The 20,696-nt window shown below is 40.0% G+C and overlaps 1 protein-coding gene across 1 annotated transcript in view; it reads right to left on the bottom strand.

The window, feature by feature from the left end:
• mtor (mechanistic target of rapamycin kinase) overlaps positions 1-20,696 on the bottom strand; it is a 107,959-nt gene that overhangs the window by 71,208 nt on the left and 16,055 nt on the right. The window contains exons 19-26 of the mRNA XM_057355835.1: positions 14,988-15,238; positions 14,669-14,755; positions 12,795-12,962; positions 8,815-8,927; positions 4,546-4,708; positions 3,931-4,023; positions 2,014-2,160; positions 507-649 (exon numbers count right to left, since the gene is read on the bottom strand). Of these exons, the coding sequence (XP_057211818.1) occupies positions 507-649; positions 2,014-2,160; positions 3,931-4,023; positions 4,546-4,708; positions 8,815-8,927; positions 12,795-12,962; positions 14,669-14,755; positions 14,988-15,238 (1,165 nt within the window). The remainder of the gene's footprint in view (positions 1-506; positions 650-2,013; positions 2,161-3,930; positions 4,024-4,545; positions 4,709-8,814; positions 8,928-12,794; positions 12,963-14,668; positions 14,756-14,987; positions 15,239-20,696) is intronic.

The raw sequence follows: 20,696 nt of genomic DNA, 5'->3' as shown, positions 1-20,696 counted from the left end.
TAACTGCTGCTAAAATACTGATTTATAAATGCAACATCATCGGACAAAATCACAATACAGTACATCTACATTATACAGCGGCTATATGCTGTTTGCCCTTTCTCGATAATGTGTTACTGTATTATGAACGCTTCTTTGATAATAAATGCAAGTGACAGTTAAATACACTGCACAGAGCTAACTCCAGTGCGGACCGCTGTTAAAACGGGTTGAGCTCTCTTGGTTTATTGGCAGCTGAACAGGTGGCATTGAAACCGTCTCTTGGTGGGAGATTTAGACTTTAAAATCCACACCGATTTTTCCAGTAATTTCTTTTTTTTAATTTAAATATAAGATAGTAATGCGATTCATCTTGTTGGTTTCAACAACTCCACCGAAGAACGCTTTGAAATGGAAATGAATGGGAAAAATACTTTCCCAACCAACTCTGCTGAAGCTTCACTGTTGCATTTAACTGACGGTTTTCCACAACGACACTTTTGAAGAAAGAGGAAAGTAAAGTTCACCTTGCAAGAGGTATATACGTCTGCGCCAGAGACCAGCAGGAACGCAACGCGGGTGAGGACGATTCCTTCAGCAACACCACGCTGAGACGTCTCAACCACTCCAGCCAGTCATCTTTGGACACCTTCCTGGCTGCACCCCATGCCTGCACACAGTACAAACCGGCCCAATCAGTCTATTCCATTTACATGCATTCATTTAACGCATGCTGTTATTCAAACTGACTCAGCAATAATGAAACATCACCGGCAATTAGTCATAAGATCCAACAATGGAAGATCAGATGACTGGGAGAGCTATGGTCTGTTCCAAAACCCAACGGTGCGTAGCTCTAGTGGGCAGCACTTAAAAAAGACAACCACAGACACAATAAACAGCCACCTACTGCATACATAGGCAGTCAACTTCTTAGGTAGCATCTCATCCGCCATTGGAGTCTTGTGAGGGTTTTGGAATGCTGTACATGCGTCATGCTCCTCTTACAGATCATAAAGGATATGCTTTTGGAAAACTACTTGAAATCGACTGTCCACCATCTCGTTCTGTATTTGCCCCACAGCAATGAATTGTTTTGTCTTAAAACGCTCTTAAGGTGTTGGAACAGAGCCATTGATTTCCCAGCCATATGTGATTAAAGCTGATCTGAACATAAAATCAACACCCGTGTGAGGCTGTCTAGCAGAGAACATTCCTCCGTGGTTGAATGTTTAATATCTGGGCAAGGGAAGAATGAAATGATGGTCATGACAGTGGATAGATCTGAGAGGCAACACCTGCTCATCATTATAGTGTGTTTAATGAACGAGAACAGATAACCTTCTCCAAGGAGTGCCTGCAGGACACATGATCATCATCGCCGTTTCAGCAAAATCAGTGAATGTGACAGCAATGCATAACACTATTTCTTAATTCATTATGTTCATGTACAGGTTTTTTTATCCATTTCCCTTTCGAGCAGGTAAGTTCAACTAAACTTTCAACATTTTTTATCCTAAATAACAACGTCCCAGTCAACTGGCGTAGCTCCATCGCCTCCTTCAGTTTGTTAGTGTCTCAGTAACGCAAGAGCACACTGTATGTGCACAACAGCACCGTGCTTGCATTACAATGGCCACATTTCACATCTGAATATTTGCGTGCAAGAGTGTTACGGGCCTTAACGCCATTTCAAGAACCATTTTCTGCATGCCACTTGACTGAGCAACTCGAAGGCAGGTTTGATTAAACTTCATCATTTAAAGACACAATGAACGACAGCTCATTCAACCTCACACGATACCAATGAAAGAAAATATCTTGTGCTTGATGATAACATAAACTAGATGTTCTAATCAGATTTCCACCGACGGTGCCAAAGCCGCTTCATTTTCATTTGGACGTCTGGTATTAATAGAAACATCGGCCTGTTTCAGTATTGCGGGCGATTCTTTAAAAACCAGCCGTTAGTGGCATCCCACAAAAACAGATTCAAGCACTCCATTACGGGAGGTGACACGTCATCATACGGACCTTCTGAAGTGCTGTTGTGCTGACGTGAAGTTTCTTCATGGGTCCCGACTCCACCGGCCCGCTGACCAGAGTATCGCTCTGATTACTGCGCAACTGTCTGTGCTGAAAGATTAGAGGGTCTTCCTCCTCTTCAGCCAGAGTATTACCCTGAAAACAAGACAGCAATTCACATTATAACCAACAAAAATACAGTCACATTGATTCCTATAGTGCTTTACAATACATGGCGTTTCTAACAGCTTTACAGAAAGTCGCACAGTAGTGTTGTTTAATGTACAGGCAGCCGGTTGTTATCACAGAAATAAGCCCCGACAGAGGGGCTTATTTCGCGATAACAGCCGGCTGTTTGCGTGTTATCCCGCTTATTACTTGGCTACTTGCCACATGAGAAAAAAACTGGACATGAATTGTGAATTTGAAATATTTGATTAGCTCATTTTTACCGGATGGAGACCTTCCGCGAGGAAAAGCCGTTTACTTTCGGTTTTAAGGTAAGAAACGACGTTCAAATGTCATGAACAGGCAATTTGGTGAATCATTTGTAAATATAATGTCACATATGTTATTAAAAGACATATTTATATTAAATGTGTAAAAAAAACCTGCCACCCGTGTGTTATTAATTTTGAGAGGTTGTTATCTGGGAATAACGAACATGCAAATGTCGCGACTGGCCAATCACAATCAAGCCTTCCAACGAGCCACGTAATAACTCAACTCTCAACTCAACTTTATTTATATAGCGCTTTTACAATTTTCATTGTTACAAAGCAGCTGTACATGAGACACATTGACCAAGCAAAACAATCAAAGTTGTACCTGCAAAAACAAGAAAAGGTTGAAAACACAGAAGACAGACACACCCACACACAAAACACTCCACACACACAACACACACAGACACAGAGACACACACACCCACACACACACACACGTACGTACACAGACAAGTACGCACACACACACACGCTCAGTGAGAGCACACATTTAGGATAAAGGAGAGAGAAGCACAGGTCAAATATAACAGACTATAAATTCCTATATGCAATATTAATTAAGTAAAACTTTAAGATTCTAAAGCAGCCCCCCCGGTCAGGCAGATAGTGCAAAAACAGTATGCAAACGGTGGCGAGGAACCCAAAACTCTAATCGAGAAAAAAAACCTCAGGAGAACCCAGGCCCAACCAGGGGATTCCAGTTCCCCTCTGGCAAAAGCTGCTGCCTCTGCACAAGCTCCAGAGAACTTGCACAACAAGGCTAAATAAAATAAATAAACTTAATAATAAAATAAATCATAGTTTAAAATTATCATTAATAATCTAATAGCATTTGAAGTTTTGTGGTGAAGACATGTCAAGAGACCGCGTCCTTCTTTATCCAGCTCTATCATCTCAGCTCTTGTCAGGTCCCCACTTCCCATTCCCATTCTCCGCTCTACAATAAGAATGTCTAAAGGTGAAACAGACTGCTCACATCAATAAATTATCAATAAATAACCGAAGAGCTAACCACTTCCACTTAGCTAAAGTTTGAGTTCCATTGGCAAAAATGAACCGAAAAAATCGATAAAAAAATCAAATCCAACTGAAAAAGCTTGAAGTAGGACACTTTTCTGTTGAGCAGCATTATGTGCTGGTAGGGAATATCATGCGTGACAAGGAGACAGGCAAATTGTTTTTGGGTGGCAAGGGGCCACTGGCTGGAACAGGAAGTCTGGGTTCACTAGCAAAGAAGGATTGGTGATTCACACAGGGGGCTGACTTCAGGAAATGGAAGCAAGCTTCTCCAGAAGAACACAAGAGGCGTTTTGTTTCAACCCTTTGACTAGATTGAACTGTCGTCAGGGACCTACTTTATGCATAAAAAATGTGCTTTTTTACATTACGTGCGTAGGCTTGGGGAGGGCGGGACACTGACCTTTACGATCCGACAGATGAGCACATCATAGCGCTGGTGGTTGATGCGATGTTTCAACATGACTTTGTTCACCATGGGGATGAAGATCTGGTACTGTGGAGGATAAACAGGCAGATGGCACAAATGTTTCAAACTTATTTTAATGCCACAGCAAAAACGAATGCTCCTGAACGTGCTACTTTTTTAGCATTATACACGTACAAATGTGTCCTAAAGGTCCATGTGACTAAAGGCCTTTTGGTTGCCAGTACACAAATAACAATGTGTGGTTCCTCCAACTCAGGAAACTGAGGACTGTGGGTTCCAGTGATCAAAAGCAGCAGTGCTCACGACGGCCACATGTTGCCTCGTAAGAGGGGGAATGGGTAAAGCAATGACCTCAGCTCCGTCTCTGATCGAAAGCCTCTTAGCACACTTAGCGGGACACTAGGAAATCATTAGATGGCCTCTTTACAACAAAGTTTCGTTCAAGGAGTAAAATTATGGGCATTCTAACACGAAATAGGTTTTTCCACAAGATGACGGCATTATGGCAACTTTACAGACCTAACAAAATGTCAGAAGTTAACCCAAGGGCACATGGAAACTTAAGAGACAGTCATCTGCGACTCGTACCTTTTTGCCGAGCTGAAAGACCAGCGAGGACAGCGTGTCCATGGAGGTGTTCCTCAGCTCTGGAGTGACGTCGAGAGTGCGCACGATAGGGTGAATAATTCTGGAGGCATAATCCGTGAAGTCCAGAGACTCGGTCAAGCGGTCTAAAGTCTCTAAGGCCACCCTGAGGAGCAGAAAGAAAACAAACATAAGCTTAATTTACTTAGCGAGTTTCAAAAATGATTAGAACCACAGTTACTTTTTACGCAAAATAGTGCTTTCAGTGTTGCTATGGTGGTGCAGGTGGTTGCTGGGGTTTAACCTGTTGTTTCAGGGTTGTTATGGTGCCTGTTAACACCAAGAATGATAAACGATATAAAGCTTTCTATATTAGCGTCCACACCAACAGAAGTCCAAGCTTGCATGCAGCAGTTTCACATTTTAAATAAGCAAGCGCTTTAATAAATCCAAGTTTCGACTGCCTTAGTGTTTTATCATTCTTCAGCTGAAAAAAAAGTTGTGAAAGTGATCTCAAGCATCTGTATCTTTTTTGTTATATTAGTGTGGATGTCACTATTCTCTTAAATGTAGTTAGTAGTATAGTTGTTGGTGTTTATGACATTTTTAGATGCGTCTCAGGTGACTCCTTCAGTGGAAGTTTATGGGATTTTTCTCTGATGTTAAAATCTTCTAAAAGCTCTTCTTACCAAGAAAAAGAAACATCTGTACCGCGATACTGCCAACAAAATCAAGCACTTTAATAAAATACAATCCGTGTCTAACTTTCCCTTCAAAATTCTCTTTTAAACTCTTCTCAGCAGTCTGTCAGTAAAACAGCAGAGATCAAATACAGATTCATGTCTGTAAAAACCGTTTCGCGGAGAATAATAAAGCAATAGCTGGCCAAAAGCGCTTGGCTTCATGTGATCTGGGGTCACCTGATTCACTTCTGTCCTCAATACAAATGCGCAACCTATTTCACTACCTCCAGTGCCTTATGCTCATTCTTAAAGTCAATTCACTCCCTACACATCACTAAATGGTAGGGATGCTACGATACCATTTTTAAAAGATCAAGTACCGATATTTTTTCTGGTACTCGCCCATACCGATACCAATACCGATGCCTGTACGTGTATTTGTTTTGGTGAGTTGGGCAATTTACCAAGTACAACACAATGAAACTAATAACAGTCTCAAAAAAAGAAAAGAAGATGCGCTTGTCACAAACTTTTTCTGCGGCTCACTGTATGAGGACATGAACACATGAGCTTCGTTTCCAGAGTTTCACTGCTTGAGTAAAGCTACAGCCAAACACAGTGAAACTAGACTCATCTTCGCGACAACCCGTCAAAATAAAAGTCCTGTTAACCTGAACACAAAAAATACTGCAGTGTACTATACTATTTGCTTCAGATAATTGTAGTACCCTTGCAGTAAATTTATGAACTGTAGTAAAAACTGTAGTATACTATAGTAAGGTAAGGTTAAAGAACACTATAGTATCTAGGACTTTTACTGCAGTTTACTATAGTATTTTTATGTGGAAAAATATTTTACTATTGTATAGTAAAAAAACAACACAGAACTTAGAAAAACTAAAACTAATTTAGGTAAAAAATATATTTATATTTATAATTTATCACTATGTGCCAATAATGTCCTTCGTCAGTTACCTGCCTGTTCACGTGATGATCTGCACTTGTGTTTAATACTTGTGCTACAACTGTTTGGCCTGTGCTACAAAACTTTAAACCTCTGTAGCACCAGTGCTATGTACACAAAAAGTTAATGTACAGCCCTGCCTACTATATGGTATTATTTATTAACATTATACATATATTTGTTTACATCACATTTAAAAAAATGAAAACATTATTTTAGATAATGTAGTAAAAGTTACCCGGTTTAAAACAAGGGGTACAATTCTTTACTATCCAAATCTCTATATCATGAACTTTTTATCATAAGTCTTATAACTTATGCAAACAGGAGAGTGTACTTTGTGCTGTATTTTTCATTAAAGGTACAGTTCAGCCAAAAAATTTAATTTAATCTATAGTTACGCACAGGGCCGGCCCGTGGCATAGGCGGCTGCCTAGGGCGCAAAATGACCTGAGGGGTGCGAGACTAGAGCGCAAAAAAAACGTGACATTTGAACAGCTTTTTCCATCATGACGTGATTACAATTAATCATCTTAACGCAGTGGTTCTCAACCTTTTCATGGTCGCGCCCCCCTGTAAACCCATTTAAAGAACTGGCGCCCCCCCATACTGTACATTGAATATAAGACCAACTTTATGGAGATGCAGATTTCATTTTCCAACAGGACTTGGCACCTGCACACAGTGCCAAAGCTACCAGTACCTGGTTTAAGGACCATGGTATCCCTGTTCTTAATTGGCCAGCAAACTCACCTGACCTTAACCCCATAGAAAATCTATGGGGTATTGTGAAGAGGAAAATGCGATATGCCAGACCCAACAATGCAGAAGAGCTGAAGGCCACTATCAGAGCAACCTGGGCTCTCATAACACCTGAGCAGTGCCACAGACTGATCCACTCCATGCCACGCCGCATTGCTGCAGTAATTCAGGCAAAAGGAGCCCCAACTTAGTATTGAGTGCTGTACATGCTCATACTTTTCATGTTCATACTTTTCAGTTGGCCAAGATTTCTAAAAATCCTTTCTTTGTTTTGGTCTTTAGTAATATTCTAATTTTTTGAGATACTGATTTTGGGATTTTCATTAGTTGTCAGTTATAATCTTCAAATTTAAAGAAATAAACATTTGATATATATCAGTCTGTGTGTAATGAATGAATTTAATATACAAGTTTCACTTTTTGAATGTAATTAGTGAAATAAATCAACTTTTTGATGATATTCTAATTATATGACCAGCACCTGTATATATATAAAGAAGCAAGAAATACATGACAGATTGATCAGATTATAAATGTAACATACCCTGCTGATAAAAACAAAAGAAACCATCACAGAAATGTATGATTTCCATTAAAATATCATTGTGAACCATTAGCTTTTTGCATTAAAACCATTACAAAATTGTAGCGTTTTGGACATTACTCCAAAAGGATTAATCTGCCAGATCATGAGAACGGTGCGCGTTTCATTGATTTTAACATCGCAATTTATAATACAGAAGCGGTGTGGTGTCATTTGCCTGTCGAAAATAGCGCTTTACATCTGTAATAACACTCAACAGCTTTAAACAGCCGTCCAAGTTCAGAAATAAATGAAAAGGCACTTTATTAACACACCACTCCCTTCACGCGCACTCTGAACTCATCGGGAGAGAGAGACTTGCGCTTATTCTGAAATGACAGTCTGAAAGACAAACATACCTATATGATCTACCTGTTTCTTAAGAGGGTGTAGAGGTAATTGCTGCTGCTTCCAGAGTGGACGTTTGCATACTTTGTAGATATTATTCTTTTGTGTGCAACCTAAAATTGCACCGCGCAGGACCTGCAAAGTGTCTGCGCAGCCGCGCACGCTACCTGCTTCAGACGGAACATTGCCGTCCATCAATTTGCAATCGCGTTCCTCTGCGCATTTGTGATCGAGTTCCAAAGGTTGGGGTTTCGGGGAACCGTCACGCCCCACCTGTAGTACCTCTGCGCCTCTACCTACCAGACTCATCACCGATTTTAAGTTCGAATCCCTTGCTTATTTTGAACCATTTTACTGGTAACACTGACACTGCGTGATGTTTTTGACTGCTTTCAACTAAGTGAACTGCAAAGTGTGTTTACTGGCACTGTGACTAGCCCTAGAGCATTTGCGCAGAGGTTGACAGAATGTTTTAAAAACCTTTCTTGTTAACCTTTATCTAAATAACAATAATAATAATTAAATATTCGTTTTGTGATCTCTAATATTCAAATTCAGTATTATTGAGAAAACAATCCGTTTATTTTATTTCCAGCATTATTTTCAAACAATGAGTAGGTAATTAGAAACATTTTAATGAAAAATATTTGTAAGTTGTTATTTATTTACTTCCTATTTATGTTAATCACAATTCAAGTTCATTTTTCAGATATTTTTATTAATTCATTAATTTATTTTGGATAGGGGGCGCAGCGCACCAACAGAGGCTGGGCTGACCCTGGTTACGCATAATATGCACAATTTACTCATCCTCATGACATCCTAAGTGAATATGAAAGTCATTTACAACTAAGATGACATGAGGGTGAGTAAATGATGCATTTCATTTTTATAAGATGAAGGGTTATTCAGATCAGTGCATGTATACTGACTTGCGGGCCTGCAGTGGGACATCAGGGGCGTCAAACAGTTTAACTATGGGCGGCAGCAGCAGGTGGAGGTAGTCGTCCAGGTTTGCTCCAAACAGCTGGATGGCCATGAGCAGCTAGAAAACAAGAGGATGTCTGAATTCTGACACTTACGCATCTAAACAAAATAATAATATGGCTACAAACATCAAATTGTAGTGTGACATGCAGAGGTGGACAGTAAGGCCCGATTCACATTTCGCGTCTAAAACCGCGTGGAAAACGCGAGCTGCACTGCGTTCTCCTTTTTTTCCAAAGTGCCTGGACTTTGCGCTCTCCTGGCGTCGTTCGTCGCTAAGCAACCATGGGCCACAATAGCCGTTGAGACGAGGAGGTATAAACAAAGGATATATGGATTATATGCACTGAAAATACCTTGCAATAACTCTGCTACTAGATTTAGTTATGCTGAGATCATCTGTGTCTCTATTTTCATTGAGCTTGTCTATATTGGCTGGTTGGTTCTTGTCACATGACCTGCGGTGCACTTGCGCCGTTCTGAAAAGTTGAGATTTTTTCATCTCGATGCGGCGCCGACTCGCCTAAAAAAAAGAGCGCGTCGCCCCCTATTTCCGCGCGTCTACATTTAAAATAGCGAATATGCGCGTGGAAAAGACGCGAAATGTGAATCGGGCCTTACAAAGTACATTTACCTGAGTACTTTACTTAAGTACACTTTTTGAGTATCTGTACTTTACTTAAGTATTATTTTTTCGAAGTAATTGTACTTTAACTTGACTACATTTGAAAGACAAATATCATACTTTTTACTCCACTACATTTATAAAAAGGTCCAAAAGTAGAAAGTGGTTTCTATGCAGCGGGTTTTCCTGTGTGCGCGATTTATGTTGCTTGCGATCTGCCAGGACCTTTTACTGTTGCCAAGTATTTCAGTTTTTCTAAGCTCGCGGTTTTCCTGCAAGCTTTGAATGGCCATTTGGCAGTTTTTTTTACGCAAATCTGGCAACTCTGGGATCTTCCCCGCCAAAGTAATGTAAACGTAGGCGAAGCTACACCGTTGATAGCGCTCGAAAAAGGCAAATAGAACAATAAAAGACGAAAAAGGCACATGTTAAAGTGTAGTTTAATCATCTGTGAGTTGCGATCAGTCAAAGATCGCAGAAACATTGTCATGAAAATGATCGAATGGTAAATAAGCATCACATACACCTTGAGCTACGCGTGCGTGTTAACTCCTGATCTGCTGCTATATCATTTAAAGCGATTTGGAAAATGAATGATGTTTTTACTGAAGTAACTATAGTTGAAGTATTCCTGTTGAAATAAAAACAATAGAACCCTGCCCAAAATACAACAGAAAATGTAATGGATTTAATACCATTATTACAAATGGTAATAAATCCAACAAACACATGGCTTCTACACTTGACTATTTACAAGAACCTTACTACGTACTGGTAAATTGCTGCTAAAACTGGTAAAGGGAATATACAAAATAAAAGAACACTGCTCATAAATACATATAGGCCTAGGGGGCTAATGAGGATAATTAGGCTAAATGGATTATATCTAAACTAAACATATATGTGCTAAACATATAAAGCTCTTAAAGGAGTTGCTCACTGCAAAATTTGGCCCCATTGACTTTCCATAGTAGGAATAAAAATTAATATGGAAAGTCAATGGGGGCAAATTTTGAAGTGAACTACTCCTTTAATACAACTGATACTGTGAGCTACTCAGTGTATTCAGTAGGTTGCTTCAGAGGCATAAGGTATACGACAATAAAACAATGCACAACTGACATAAAGGAAATTTACTTTTAAAAGCACGTACTTCTGTACTTTTACTTAAGTAAGAATCTGTCTTTACAACTTTTACTTGTAGTGGAGTAATATTTGACCAGTAGTATCTGTACTTTCACTCAAGTAAGGAAGTTGTGTACTTCGTCCACCTCTGGTGACATGACAAAAAAAGATATGTTTTATTGTAGAGCTGTATGGCCAAAAATCTGTTGTCCTTAACACATCTCTGTGTTATTTCTGGGACACAACAAGTTGTGTTACTTTTAAAACAACTTGTGATGGCCCTTTCATTTATTTTACACAAAACAACACAAAATGTGTTAAAATAACAGATGTTTTAAGTAGCATAACACAAACAATGTGTTAATAGTAAGAGTGTAGGGTTTAGCTTTCTTAATTCCTTTTTAAATTTAACTCCAGTCGTACATTTCAGTGAAAGACTTATTCATTTTCTAATTATTCACACACTGAAGATATTTATATTTTGTTTAAAATATTGTGATACTATCGAAATGTGGTGGTGTGCATTGTTACACACCTTAGTCATGGTATGTGTGCACTGTGAGTCTGCCTGCCATCATTATATAATTTTATTGCAGTGTTGACTTTTAACAACATTCAACTTTAAAGTCCCCGTGAACCAGAAGTTGTGATCGTTTTTACATCCGTATTCTGACACATTTCCGAGTGAAAAGGAATTTCAAAGGAGAAAATTAGTGGGCGTGGCTTGCGTTTTTCCCTGCGAATTGATTGGATGTGTAAAAACAGCTGTTGCAATGATTTTGAAACGAAACTGGCAGCAAACTGACAGTTGAAGGGGAGGAGTTAACGGATGCTCCGGCCAAGCCGTCTAGTTCACGTCATTTGAGATGGCTCGTCATTTCATGGCGGAAGTGCATTTTCAGATTTTAACTGAATCGAGGGCACATGAATTTTAAAAAGTAAATGACCCACATTGATAAGCTATTTACTAGAAACGCTGCAATATTTCATGAAAAAATAAGAATTGTCATTTTTAATTTCACTGGGACTTTAACAAAATCAAAAGTAAAATCCAAAATAAAATGTATAAAGCTCACAGCGTTATGATAGGAGAGAACAAACCATTGTTCAAGATCTGGCAAACACATGGTTAAAACGTCTTCACGCTTTTGTTCTCTTTTTCTCCTAAGAACTGGCAGGCGGTTTACGGCTCCTTCAGGTCGACCTCAATGCTCTCACCGAGACGATGAGTTCTCTCTGGATTCAGCTGAGCAGCGAGAGAGAGACGGCAGACCCAGACTGTGGATGTGGGGCTGAATAACAGCAGAAGGACGTGTGGCTTTGGCCTGTAGCCACACACGTCTGTCAGGGGAGACTTTCTCCAGACGTCTGATGATTGAAGAGCTCTGGGAAACTCTCATATTCTTTACTTCCTTTTGAAGCGTGTGGGGGGCAGGGGGTTCACAGGCCACAGTTTGGCCAGGATCACATATTTATCTATAAACTCTGCAGCACATGACCTTGATTTATTACAGCGCTCTCCGGAACACTTAATTGTGATTGGTCAATGCGGCATTAAGCCAAGAACTATTTCGGTGTAATGGCCAGTAAATTTTCAGACCACATTTTATTTCAATCTACCTTTCGAATAATTACACACATCACCTAATGAATGAACCAACCAGCCAATATAAGATTAAGAATAGATGAATATAAATCTATTAACATATCGCAAACACACCCTAAACTGTTCCAAAATTATTGTTCTCAGAAGACCTAAATATAGACACGGAGGAGCAGTAAATCATGAGAAGGCTTTATGGGACATGACATCATCTGTACCTGAACGTGAACCCGTCTGATTTTTACATGATTTAAAACAGTGTGTGCAGACATGAGCGCAGACGTGCAGCGGCTCACAGAGACATTTTGGTATATGATAACAGTGAACTGAAGCAACTTCTTTGCATTTATCGTTTTAGTTCTTCAACACAGATTTGAAATGACTAGAAAGGACCTAACATTAAAGGATTAAAACTGACTCACAGTGACACTTCATGTTAGTTTGTTTTATCTAAAGGTAACAAAAACTTTTCAAGGTATAAATGCCATTTTTTATGGCTGTTTATGTGTCATGCACATTACCTTTGAATGGTCATTAATCGACTACCCTGCTGGCATTAGTGCTGCGTTTACCTTGATGGTGACGCTGCGTCCAGGGCTGCTGTCGTGCATGAAGACTCGCAGCATGTGCGGGATCAGCTGCGGAAGGTAAAGTTTAAACTCTCCACCAAGAGCCACCACGATCTGCTCGATCAGCAGAATGATGGTGTTCTGCATTGGGTTGTTTGGAGTCCAGTATTCCTACAAAAAGAAAACCACCGTATCCCAGTGTTTCAGATAATACACACACCACACATTTGTTTAGTATTATCAGAAATTTTCAAGCTGACCGATTCAGTCCGTAACTGACTCAATCAATGACCTTTGTCCCAATAAAAAGGTTACGAAATGCAAAAAGTGCTACTGGGGTGTGACATCCGTATCGCCTGGTGCTTAGGGTTATATTAAAAATAGCCATTATTTTACCTTGACTAACAAAGTTTAAAAACTTAGAGCGACACGTTGATCAGGGAAATCATAACCCTTGGTTGAAATCTGTTTTCATGCCATTTGGTAATATTAGTTAACGCATTAGGTCTCATGAACGACAAATATGTGGCATTTATTAAATTAGGTTAACAATTATTTATACATTAAGTATAATATTGATATACTACTGTTAATGTTAGCTCAATTGGTATGTTATTGTGTTTGACCCCCAGAATAAACGTTGTCTTCCAAATGCATAAATGTTGAAGGAACAGTTCACCTTCAAAATAAAAATTCTAGCCCAACTAAAACAAACACTGATCACAATAATGGTGTTTTGTTGAAATGTGAAAAACGAATCAAATTGCTTGTAAGAAGTTGACGTTTTTTTTTTTTAATTGTCCAGTTTCACTTTTTTCAGTGTGATTTATACAAAATAAAAGAGTTATTAGTATGTGAAGAAAAATCAACATCAAACAGGGTTTAATTATTATTTCATTTGACCTGCATTTACCCTCAAATTCTTAAAGGGATACAGGAAAATTATGTCATCATTTACTCACCTTCGAGTTGTTCCAAATCTGTATATAGTACATTTCTTTGTTCTGATGAACACAGAGAAAGATATTTGAAAGAATGCTTTTAACCAAACAGTTTTTGGCCACCATTGTCTACCATAGTAGGAAAAATTACTTTATCATATTTTTCATCTGTTGAAGAATGTAGGACAGCAAACACTTCTGGGGCACTTTTGACTACCATTGTCATTTTTCCTACTATGGTACTCAATGGGGTCCAAGATCTGTTTGGTTTCAAGCATACATCCAAATATCTTTCACTTTGTTCAACCAAACAAAGAAATGTATACAGGTTTGGAACAACTAGAGAGTGAGAAATCATGACAGAATTTTCATTTTTGGGTGAACTATCCCTTTAAGTAATGTGAATGTATACAACCTTACTGTCAACAGTACTAGCTTATAGTTTGGTATTGCGCCGGTTTGGTTCCGTGGCGACGCTCCTGAACAGTGGCGTGAAAAACACAGTGATATTCTATGTGTTGCTATGCCTGAAGAGTTTTGGAGTGATGTGGTGCGATGATGTGAGTGGAAAGAATGATCGGGCACTTCATAAAACTGTCAATAATCCACTGGTTGAGGACTAAAAGAGACAGAGACGCACAAAGTGTCACAGACGCTCTGACCTGCCAACGCTTTTATACGAGAGCTTTAAATGCCTCTTGCAGGCCCATATCAGGCTGCAGGATTACAGCAGGGGTTCACATAAAAGAAAGCGCCCTCTCAATGGGACTAACATGCCCTGACATTTACCACCGACTGCTGTAAATCACAGCAGAGCAGCCACTCAAATGCTAAAAACATAACACTTCTCCATGGCGTCTGTGAGACCGGTGCGCATTTCAGCCTTTCCTGTGTTCCTGTGTAAAGAGCAGGCAGGCAGAAGTGTGCGACTCTCACCCGAATGAGCGTGAAAATATCGTCCATGTATGGCCGGATGTGGATCTTTACGAAGCACACAACCATCCCCATCTGCTGGAAGAGGAACTGAGGGCAAAAAACAAAAGTAGGAGACAAACGTAAGGTGCAAACAACACGTCAAAGCTGAATCCTCGCTGTTTTATAAAAAAGTTGGTGCTAAACAATCAAATGAAATCAAAACAATACATATATTATAGAAAAGGGATCATTTGCCGGCATGGGTTTGCGTACTGGTACGTGAATTTTTCGCAGCCAACACCATCACCCATCTCATAAGCAAGACTTAACATCAGCGTACCTCTCTGATGCTGCCGTCGCACACCCTGATGACATTGAGGAAAGTGGGCATGACCTGCGGCAGGAACTGCACGCATTTCAGGCCGAGCGATTTGAAGATGAAGGTGACGGCCTGCACCACCATGGTGTGATGATTGGACAGCGATGGGTCGCGCAGGATACGCATCAGCGTCACTATGGCGACCGCTGGGTAGAACTCGTCTAGCGGCAGGTTGCCCATGTTGACCAGCATCTCACTGGTACTGTAGTCAGCTGTAGAGTACAGACACTTGTTTCTTAGATCATGAACAGGGTTTTTCCTGCATAAAGAAATTGTGAATTATAGTGAATTATCTGTGTATATTTGACTAAACCTGTTATGATAGAGTCCAGACATCAGAAAATGTTTCATTGTCATGTGCATTGTTTATGAGGAATATGAACTGTTACGGATGTGACAATTCACTTACCCTGACTATGGAAAATATTTTATTCAACATATTACACTGCGTTCCAAATTATTATGCAAATTGGATTTAAGTGTCGTAAACATTTAATTTTATATTGTTCAATTAAACTTATGGATGGTATTGTGTCTCAGTGCTCTTTGGATCACTGAAATCAATCTCAGACACCTGTGATAAGTAGTTTGCCAGGTGAGCCCAATTAAAGGAAAACTACTTAAGAAGGACGTTCCACATTATTAAGCAGGCCACAGGTTTCAAGCAATATGGGAAAGAAAAAGGATCTGTCTGCTGCCGAAAAGCGTCAAATAGTGCAATGTCTTGGACAAGGTATGAAAACATTAGATATTTCACGAAAACTTAAGCGAGATCATCGTACTGTGAAGAGATTTGTGGCTGATTCAGAGCACAGAAGGGTTCGTGCAGATAAAGGCAGAATGAGGAAGGTTTCTTCCAGACAAATTCATCGGATTAAGAGAGCAGCTGCAAAAATGCCATTGCAAAGCAGCAAACAGGTATTTGAAGCTGCTGGTGCCTCGGGAGTCCCGAAAACCTCAAGGTGTAGGATCCTCCAGATGCTTGCAGTTGTGCATAAACCTACTATTCGGCCACCCCTAACCAATGCTCACAAGCAGAAACGGTTGCAGTGGGCCCACACATACATGAAGACTAATTTTCAAACAGTCTTGTTTACTGATGAGTGCCGTGCAACCCTGGATGGTCCAGATGGATGGAGTAGTGGATGGTTGGTGGATGGCCACCATGTCCCAACAAGGCTGCGACGTCAGCAAGGAGGTGGCGGAGTCATGTTTTGGGCTGGAATCATGGGGAGACAGCTGGTGGGCCCCTTTAGGGTCCCTGAAGGTGTGAAAATGAACTCTGCAAGGTATGTAGAGTTTCTGACTGAGCACTTTCTTCCATGGTACAAAAAGAAGAACCATGCCTTCCGTAGCAAAATCATCTTCATGCATGACAATGCACCATCTCATGCTGCAAAGAATACCTCTGTGTCATTGGCTGCTATGGGCATAAAAGGAGAGAAACTCATGGTGTGGCCACCATCCTCCCCTGACCTCAACCCTATTGAGAACCTTTGGAGCATCCTCAAGCGAAAGATCTATGATGGTGGGAGGCAGTTAGCATCAAAACAGCAGCTCTGGGAGGCTATTCTGACATCCTGCAAAGAAATTCAATCAGAAACTATCCAAAAACTCACAAGTTCAATGGATGCAAGAATTGTGAAGGTGATATCAAAGAAGGGGTCCTATGTTAACATGTAACTTGCCCTGTTAGGATGTTTTTGATTGAAATAGCTTTTGATTTCAGTAAATATGACCTCCTAATGCTGCAAATTCAACAAATGACCATTTTCAGTTTTTTACAACCTATGAAATGTTTTCAAACTCTGTTGTGCATAATAATTTGGAACAGTGCATTTTGAGTTTTTCATTTTTTAAATAAATACTGTTGTCAGTGGGAGGTTTGTTCAATAAAATTCCAAATGTACCCTAACTGTTGATTACTTGAAAATTATACTGACTGTCATTTGCATCGACAAATTAGGAAAACCAGAGAAAGATATCATTTGCATAATAATTTGGAACCCAGTGTAAAGACTTCACATGAGTGTTTAAATCACCCAATTTTGACATCTGACCTATTAGTATGACGAAAAAAAAGGAAAAAAATGTTTCATCTTAACGTTGACATTTGCCCCATTATGAAAAAGCAATATTAAACGGCCAATAAAAAATGGAAGACGTCTTTATGTCAGCTCACATTTGGCTATTCGCACGGTGATTCTGAAACAGACTAATCAAATTCCTTTAGCCTTAAAGGTACAGTGCGGGATGTTTTGTATGATCTATTAACAGAAATTCAATATAACATACAAAACTGTGTCTTTAGATGTGTATAAAAACCTTACGTAATGAAAAGTTATGTTTTTATTACCTTAGAATAAACCAGTTGTATCTACATAGGGAGCGGGCCTATCTACATGGAATTTGTTATGTTGCGCAGCCATGTTTTGTACAGTAAGCTCTAACGGACAAACAGCTCTACAGAGCGCGTTTCGTATATGTTGGTCTTCGTGTGTGTTTTTAGACGCAGCTTGCGTCATCACTGAGTTTAAGACGCACAAAGTAGTAAGTCGTGGTACGGAGAGAAGGAGGAGTAGTCGTCGTCTAGCTGAAGCAATTGATTGTTCTGTCTTAGAAGTTTTGATAAAATGGAGGACCATGCGTATTGTGCACAAGAGCCGACAGAGCGTGAATCTCCGTCGTCAAAGAAGCGCAAACGTGATGCTGCCAGACGAATTAGAGACAAACGGCGGCAGAAATCTAGGATAAACATCGGTGTATCTATTACCAGATGGAAGGCACTGTTGAAAGACAAATGTCTTCAAGGCGATGCCGAAGTTGCCTGTTTTCTGCTAGACTGGTAAGATAATTCAACATTTTCAATGTTTCCACTTTTTCATTGTTTACCAAACAACTGTTTTGTTGAAATGGTAACGTTAGCAATTTATACAAATGGCCATATGACCTCCGAATAATAATGTTTTTCCGTCCCTGCGGTACGTACTCCGGATGTTCCTGACTTTACAAAGGGGGAGACAAACGTCTACTAACTTACACCTAACTGCCTATGTCGCTGTCAGATCAAACGCTTTGAACAGCGTTGCTATTTACGATTAGCTAACTTTAGTTACTTCATTACTCTTAGCGTGTACTAGATAGCACGCAAGAAATATATCTAATTATAGAATTGTAACAGTAACTTTCGCAATAGAATACATGTTAAATGATTAATTACGTTAATATATTGCCTTACCTTTGTAAAGAAACATCGTTGCTTGTATCACTGCTATCCGCTGTCTCAGTAGACGACATCTTTTTTTACTGTTGCGGCCACCGTCATACTTCGAAAGGGAGATTCGTTGCAAAACTATAATACAACGCTAGTGGCCGTTGATTTTCAAGAACTGCGCCTTTAAATTTTGAGTAATAATTCACTCATTGGTGGAACATCAGTGCGTCAAATAATTCTGAAATCATGCCAGTCTCAACTGACTGTGTCTTATTGAAAATATCCAGCTAACTCTCCTCAGGGCTGTAAATGGCGAGACCAATTTGAGGTTTCACAACTATGTGACAGAGGAGGCACCGCGGTCTGCTGCCAACCACTTCCTATAGTCATAAACCTCTAGCACACATGTACCTTAGTAAACAAACCTGCTGTATGTGTGCGAGGGTCTAAATGATGTCATACAGTCATCTGTTTCCCATCCACACCAACCCGTGCCCTGAAATCTGTGTGCTGTTTGATGTGGGGTCAACAGGGTGTGTGGTCCGCTCAACCATCTCACATCCACAGCTTTCATTTGCTTTAAAGCGCCAGACGCAGGGGTGAAAACAGGGATCGGGATGCTGCTGGCCTACAGCAGAAGCAATGATCTTTAACACTGTAAAGTTCATTTGTGGTAACCAGAAAACATTTCCTGTGTTCGCTTTCATTTAATCACACGAGCTGTGAAACTGACATGACTTCAGATGTCAGGACAGTCCTGGATTATGCCATTTTGACTCCGAAATTCTTGTTAAGGGCAAGGAACATGTCAAGCTATACGTTTCTTCCAGATCATCGCGTGCCGTCTTTAACGTGTGTGATGTCAATGAGGAGGCTGAACTAGTGTGTTTTGTACAGGCATTTGTTAACAAAAAACCCAAGAAAACCTGACAGACGCTGCATGGGCTGTCGTCGCTATGTCCACTGTTTGAGATAAACAATCGATTTTTAGGTCCCTTGGCACGTTGTCATTTCCGAATAATCACAACACCCTATGTCACCTAATCCTATCATGTTGTGCAGTCGGAACCCATCATTAGAATAAAGAAACTTTTGTAAATACAAAGAAGCGAAAACGTGACATCTTAGTTCTGTGTCAGCCACTGTAGTGCTTCAGAAGCAATACGCAAACTCACCGCTAGATGCCACTAAATTTCATACACTGGACCTTTAAAATAAGTTGAGGACTTTCAAAACAGTAAGTTGTAAAGGCAATTTGAGTGCACCTAAAAATTTAAGGCAGAAAAAGTTGTTTTACAGTGTTCTGAATATTGCCAGAATGTTGTTTTGTGGTTGCTGGGGTAATACTAGCACAGGTCAAAAAATTATAAAAAGAACAAAGAGTCAGACATAAAGTTAAAAATCCTCCACCGTCAGCATCCATCACTGAGGTTTTTCTCTTTCTTTTAACCTGAATGTGGCATTGCCTGGTTATAAAAGTAAAGGTGTTAGTTCTCTGCACAGAGATATTTATCTTAACGTGGGACTGTCTGTATAGACAAAGTTGCACCAGACAGCCACTTTGACTGTAACCCAATGCCTCAGTGGGGAGATATCCACAGTACTTTATGAGGCCCGCTGGTAAAACCATTAAGAGTCTCTCTCTGTCGCACGACATGAGATCTGATCTGAGGTCTGAGCTGGAGGGGTTTGATACGCTGAAGAACGGCCAAAGAGGTCAATGAGCTGCTTCTAATAAACCACCCCTCGACTTTACCACGGTAAAACAAACACTATGATTGAGTTCAGAACTATCACTCTTCTGAGTGCAACACTGATATTTATTAAACTAGCAATGCATTCGGTGGACTAACACACAATAGTTCACTTCACCCCAAGACAACTTGTACAACAACATTAATTCTCACAATAATTTGGAGCTTTTGAGAAAAAACAAAGCAGTTACAGTAACTTACAATGAAAGGGAGTTTGACTCTTACACTGGGTTCACACCAAACGCGAAATAAGCGTTTTGCACGAGTAAATTACACACAAAGTCAATGCAAAGACGCGTATAGATGCGAACTCGCAGAATGCGGTGCGAATGACGCGGATGGGGCGGCGTGATTGCCACGAACGCGCGTCAATCCCATCTTCCGCGAAGGTTAAAAATATTTGTCAGATCGCGTCACTCACGCGCAAATAACGAACTTGTCCAGTGAGTAATAAAGAGCGTGGAACGCAATTGTTCGCGTTTGGTGTGAACCCAGCATTACAGTCATTTGTTTTTAGGGATACTGCATTCAATTTCAAGCCAATTGAAAGATTAAAAAATATTTGTAATATTTTATACGCTTATGCTGTGTTCCCACAGAACGCAAATTAAGCGATTTGTACAAGTAAATTACATACAAAGTCAATGCAAAGACACGAAGAGACGTGAACTCGCGGCAGGCGGTGCGAATCTGGCAATTTCT

Source organism: Triplophysa rosa, linkage group LG17, assembly GCF_024868665.1.
Source record: "Triplophysa rosa linkage group LG17, Trosa_1v2, whole genome shotgun sequence".
NCBI classification, from domain to species: Eukaryota; Metazoa; Chordata; class Actinopteri; order Cypriniformes; family Nemacheilidae; genus Triplophysa; species Triplophysa rosa.
This window is presented reverse-complemented; position numbering and strand designations above follow the sequence as displayed.